Source organism: Miscanthus floridulus, unplaced genomic scaffold, assembly GCF_019320115.1.
Source record: "Miscanthus floridulus cultivar M001 unplaced genomic scaffold, ASM1932011v1 fs_723_1_2, whole genome shotgun sequence".
Lineage (NCBI taxonomy): Eukaryota > Viridiplantae > Streptophyta > Magnoliopsida > Poales > Poaceae > Miscanthus > Miscanthus floridulus.
In genome coordinates, this window is record NW_027097169.1 from 60,453 (window position 1) to 65,853 (window position 5,401).

Below are 5,401 nucleotides of genomic sequence, written 5' to 3' on the forward strand. Positions count from 1 at the left end.
CTCGTGTCACACGTGTGTCACGACCACCAATCATAATCACACCGCAGCCCGCACATCTCTCGCATACGTCTCACGGAGTGATCTCTACACGTACACTATTCTTTTAGTCCCAACGTCCCATATGACATCCTTGACTGATAGGACCTCAGTTCCTCCCTGAACTTAGTCCCGAAACCTCAGTTTCCTCCCTGAATCTAGTTACAGTCCGTCATCGACCACGTTCTGCCTCAAGCAACACCTACACATGAACAAACACACAATCGCGTACGAGCCCAAGTCCACGACTTGACTCAAGTCAATCCGCACAACATCTCACACGAGCATGTCATGCAACAATACCAAATCACCATGCTTTCGCAAGCATATATAAGCATCACATGCATATCAAACTATGCCGTGATTCAAATCACTTTGCAATGCCAATTTCATATGAAACCAATTTTTCATCACATGATCTCGCAGAAAGAATAATGTAGAAGGGGGTCGAGGGTGAAGTCAGATCAATGTATTATGTTTGAACATATATATGATTCTTTTAATAACCCTAAAGGAGAAAAAGTGGAGGAATTCTAGAGAATTGAAATCCTATAGGAAATTTTCCTATGAACCCTTTTGGAACAAAAGATTGGATTGCTACAAATCCTATGAAATTCCTTTGGAATGACACTTGTTTTATAGTAATTTTGGAGGAATTTTACCAATAAGTTGAACCGTATGGAAAGTTTCCTTTGTGTCATTCTCTTTCATTGAGAGTGAGTGTTTCATTCAAGTTTTATTTCATTCTGTATGACATGGCAGTCTTAGAAACAACACCATGAAACTTCTTACTGACTGGTCTCACCGGATATGATGCACGCATGCTAAAATATGAAAGCAGCTATTTGGATCAAAATTTCACCATGCATGCACTCCATAGACTAGCTTCGCCACTAATTTCTCTTGCTCGAGAGTTGTTAACTAGAAATAAATAAGATTTTACATACACCAAAACACTCTTGTGCAAATCAATATCTAGCACAATGTAAATCTTATGCTTTGCATAGGCTACAACATACTTCTATTTTCTTCAATTGCCAAATTTCTAATAAATTATTGCTTTATTTTGTTCTTATGCTTTTCCTGTGAAGTTGAAAATGACATGACCTCACTAAAAGAGAACCGATGCAGTTCGATGCATGATTGGCTCTTTTGCTCACGTTTTGTATTTCGTTTGGACACTGGCCGTGGCCGTTGTTGCTAAAGCTCAGTCTTGAGTACCCCGGCCGACAGCTTTACGGATCATCCATAGTGCAAGTGCACCCTAAAGCTAGAGATCTCTTCATATCTTGATGTGCCCAACCTGCTGCATAGCATTGCATTCCCTTGTTCTCATTCCACCCCCGCCCATCCTGTCAAAGCAGGGTAATGGATCCCATGCTTCAGTAAGTCGATTACATCCGAATTGATCGGCAAACCATTCCACTCCCGCCCATCCTGTTACCACGGCCGAACCAAACAAAACATGTAATCAACAATTCCCTTCTCATTCCAGCGGCTACGGTACCTAAAAGAGAGAGACAGAGAAAACAGACATAAAGTAGTCAACTAATAAATAATAACCTATACTCCATCCGGTTCTCTAAAACAAGTTGTTTTGAGGTTGTCTTAAGTCAAACATTTTAAACTTTGACTACAAATAACTTCTTTTGGGTTGAGTTTGAAAATATAAAAGTGATGTAAATAGATTCATCTTGAAATGTAGTTTCATAAAAGTATATATTGACTATATTTTATAGCAAAAAGTTACAGTCAAAATCGTTTCTTAGTATATCCATTTGCCTTGCTGCCTAAAACGAACGTTATGTACTGAAGTTATTCTTATGTGAACCACTGTACATGTCATGTGCCATAAAGGCTTGGCACAACCTGATAATTTCCGCATCTATTTGTTGTCTGTTGGCGTCCAAATTCCAACGCCGCTTATCATAAAAAGAATAATTTCACCTCCGTTAGTAACTTCCGATCCATTTCTATTTCTCCGCCCTGTGCCATACATATTACTAATAACACCCCGTGCGTTGCTGCGGGATATGCAATAAATTTTTTGGAAAGATATGCGTATTCATCGAAAAATAATTGGAAACAATCAATATAAATGTAGATTCATTAGTACCCAATCATTCTATAAAGATTATGTGCAATCTTTCAAAAAAAAACAAAGATTATGCGCAATAGAAAAGCATGTAGAAAATCTTAACGACGATAAAATGAAGAAAACATAAGATAATTTGATTTGGTTAACGCTCAATCATTCACTGATATGTTGACATGCAATCTCAGGACAGTCTGAGCCCATAAATCATCACGTGGTTTCCATATACACGCCGGACCATTCAAAAAAATATTTTCATAGAAACTCAGCATCTCTCACCTTTCCTGTCTCACGCTGTCATGCTTGTTCATTTTGGCTTCATCAGTCTCCCTCCGCCTGTGTCTTCAGGCTTCAGTGCGTGCGTCCATCCCCTCTTCCCCTCGCTGGCTTCAGAACGCACATGGTGCACGTCTGATTTGACGGTGATAGTTGTGAGAAGCGGTGTCCGCTGGGGCTGCAGCATGCGCGGCTGGTGAGGGCAGACAACAGCGGCAACGCAGGGTGACAGCTGAGTCACCACGCCACGCTGCCACGCTGGTGCATGTGATGGATAGCCAGGACGACGACGATGATGTGTACGTGCAACAAACAACATGTTCAATCTGCACAGTTAACTGAAGCCTGAAGACTACCAACAGACAATCCAGGCTGAATAATAGAATGCACAGTTAACTGAAGCACCTGAAGACTACCAAAGTTCACAGTTAACTGAAACCTGAAGACTACCAAGTTCACAGAAACCTGAATGCTACCTGATAATACACTGAAATCTGAAACCTGAAGCCATGCAATGGACAGAACTGAAACTGGATTCTAGCTAACATATGCTTACTATTGATCGTAATACAATGGATTGAACTGTCTACTCTGAACCTAAACAGAGGCATATGTGGAATGAAACCAACCTCCATCTGTTGCTGCACCTTGCAGGCCATCGCAGCATGTGCTTGCACTCCTTCTGTTCTTCCATCTATATCACCCATGACATGGAACAAAAAAAAAAAGATCATTCACAGTAGGAGGATTAATACAGGAAACTGAAAATCACCATTTGAAAGACCCTCTGCTTGCACGCCATCTGCTGCAGCATCATCTTCATCTCCATCTGCTCTTTGGTCTTGAAAACAAACAACACAGGAAAACATGAAAAAACAAAAAAAAAAACTGAGAAAAATCAGAACATAGAGAAGAAAGACATGGCAAAACAAAAAAATCTGAGAAAAAAGAGCACCAATAAGAGGATTATGCAGATCAGCTATTTGTCCACCCACTATCACTGCATTTTAAAAATCCCAAATAGTTCAATGAGACCAAGATATTTCTCAAAAGCATAAAGAACTATCCAATTTAAATACCCAGGAGATCTGGTTATCACAAGATAATCATAAGCTTGTGGATCTCGACAAGGCAGACACCATCCTCAGCAATGAGTTGCCGGGGCAGCCTTGCCGCATGGTCAAGCATCCACGACGTCACGTTATTGCTGCCAACAACAGCATCTAACTATCGGCATATAGGAAGACATGCAGCTCATCAATGTGGACGATGTCCAGTGCTCGGCAAGCCACCAGAGGTACAACTGAAAAACTCAACCCAAAATATAAATTTATAATCTAATTGAGGAAGTCATTTAGCAAAAAAAGGCTACATGCTTAGTATGGATCATGCAGCAGCTGGCATGTAAGAGTAAATAACTACACAGGTTGAGTAGCACATCTGATTAATTTGCCCTTCCATTCAATTGGAATGTCGACATACACAAGGTACATAAATGTGTCAACAAAGACCAAATTTAGAACACAACTCTACACTCAAGAACAAAAATAAAAATTAAGATGATAGCATCATGGTACTATTGAATCTGAATAACAAACATGCCAAAACATTTAGAAATGTATAGTAGTATGTAGACACAATCACATGAACCTGTAGATCGGGGTGAAGAGGGATGGATGGATGGACCGGGGGCACCCAACATGTAATGCTTACCTGGCCGAAGAGTTCAAGACGAACGCGGTACAAAACTTCCCCGTGGGCAAGGAAGCAGCCGTCATCACCACCGTGCCGGATCTGACGGAGAAGGTGTCGGCCGGATCTGGGGGAAGGCGAGCAGCCGCTTCCCATCACAAATTGGGAGCCCGGCTGCCTTCTTATGAGGGTGTAGTGTCGTGGGCAACGAGGCTGAGTGCCAAGGAGGCCAGCGAGTTCCGACCTATCTCCGCAACGGCGACGCGTGACTCCCCCGCCGTTGCGCCGCCGAATGCCACCGACCTCGCGCGGCTCCCCACGACTGAGCGACGGCGGCGTGGGAAACATGTGCGGTGAGCAGCAGCGTGGGTTGGCAGCGGGGACGTGAAGGGCGGCGGCGGCCGTGGCGGCGGGAGGGGGGAGAGAGAGAGAGAGAGAGAGAGAGAGAGAGAGAGGAGGAGGAGGAGGAGGAGGAGGAGGGAGACGAATGAGAGGAGTCGGGGGTCGGGGTCGGGAGGAGGTCCGCAAATTCACGTTCGGGGAGTTTTCTGAAAAATGACAAGGTTGCTTATTTTTTTTCTTCTTCACGTTGAAATAGAGTACATGTTCGCTTGCTCGTAAATAATCGTAAATTTCAAGTCGAGAACAGTGTTTTTCTTTCACACTAAACTAGCCAGCAGTAAATAATCCACGATACGATACGGCCTCCCGAACAGGCTGCTATTTTTGAACGCGTATATACTATGCGAACTTTCTTGGATGGACTGCGGGTTTATTTTATAAAACATGGAGGACTTTTTTGCAAATCAGTGGAGGCCACGCTCCAGCGCGCCAGGCCTTGGCGGGGCGCACGCGCGGAAATCTGCCGTGAGTTTTAAAGGCGTTTTTGGAAGAATGCCTCAAATAGTTGCAGGTTACTAAGGCACTTTTGACAAAACGCCTTCAATTGTCATATGTAATTAAGGTGTTTTTTTAATTTTGCCTTTAGGCCATTCTCAATGGAGTTTCATGAGGTGTGTCATGCACATTTAATAGGACGCCACATCAGCAGATCTGAACTTTCTGCATGAAACTAGTAGAAGAGAGAAGACATTCGTTTCATCCCCACGAAACGACCTGGGCGTCATTACCAACGCCGTGAAACGGGCACGAAACCCGCACTGAGAGCCTCGATTCGTTTCATCGCGTCTGTGATCTTCTTCCTCCTTCGAACACCACCATCACCGGGCACGGCTCCGCCGGCCGTGGGCGCAGGCATCGCCGGGCACAGCGCCGCCGGCCGAGGGCGGACGCGAGCACCGC

At 43.8% G+C, this 5,401-nt stretch overlaps 1 protein-coding gene across 10 annotated transcripts; it reads right to left on the reverse strand.

The window, feature by feature from the left end:
- Positions 1-2,210: 2,210 nt before the first annotated feature.
- LOC136532834 (uncharacterized) lies at positions 2,211-4,579 on the reverse strand. 10 transcript variants are annotated; one of them, XR_010778330.1, is made up of 5 exons: positions 4,121-4,579; positions 3,363-3,710; positions 3,180-3,248; positions 3,037-3,101; positions 2,211-2,733 (listed from the first exon to the last, which is right to left on the reverse strand). XR_010778330.1 is itself a non-coding variant. In XM_066525411.1 (4 exons), exons 1-4 carry the CDS (start codon positions 4,445-4,447, stop codon positions 2,439-2,441), a joined length of 756 nt encoding a protein of 251 aa, XP_066381508.1. In that variant the 5' UTR covers positions 4,448-4,579; the 3' UTR covers positions 2,211-2,438. The 10 variants fall into 10 exon arrangements, 1 of the variants encoding a protein (XP_066381508.1); XR_010778328.1 differs by having other exon boundaries at positions 2,211-3,248; positions 3,363-3,407; positions 3,487-3,710; XR_010778331.1 differs by having other exon boundaries at positions 2,211-2,665; positions 3,180-3,710.
- Between the last annotated feature and the right edge of the window lie 822 nt (positions 4,580-5,401).

What these genes read in the sequence shown, in the direction of transcription:
- LOC136532834 (XM_066525411.1), bottom strand. Translation starts at nt 4,447, where the DNA reads ATGTTTCCCACGCCGCCGTCGCTCAGTCGTGGGGAGCCGCGCGAGGTC. An exon ending in AGCAGAGGGTCTTTCAAATG is followed by an intron (nt 3,102 to 3,179) that starts GTGATTTTCAGT and finishes TGGGTGATATAG; the next exon opens with ATGGAAGAACAGAAGGAGTG. An exon ending in AGGTGCAGCAACAGATGGAG is followed by an intron (nt 2,734 to 3,036) that starts GTTGGTTTCATT and finishes TTAACTGTGCAG; the next exon opens with ATTGAACATGTTGTTTGTTG.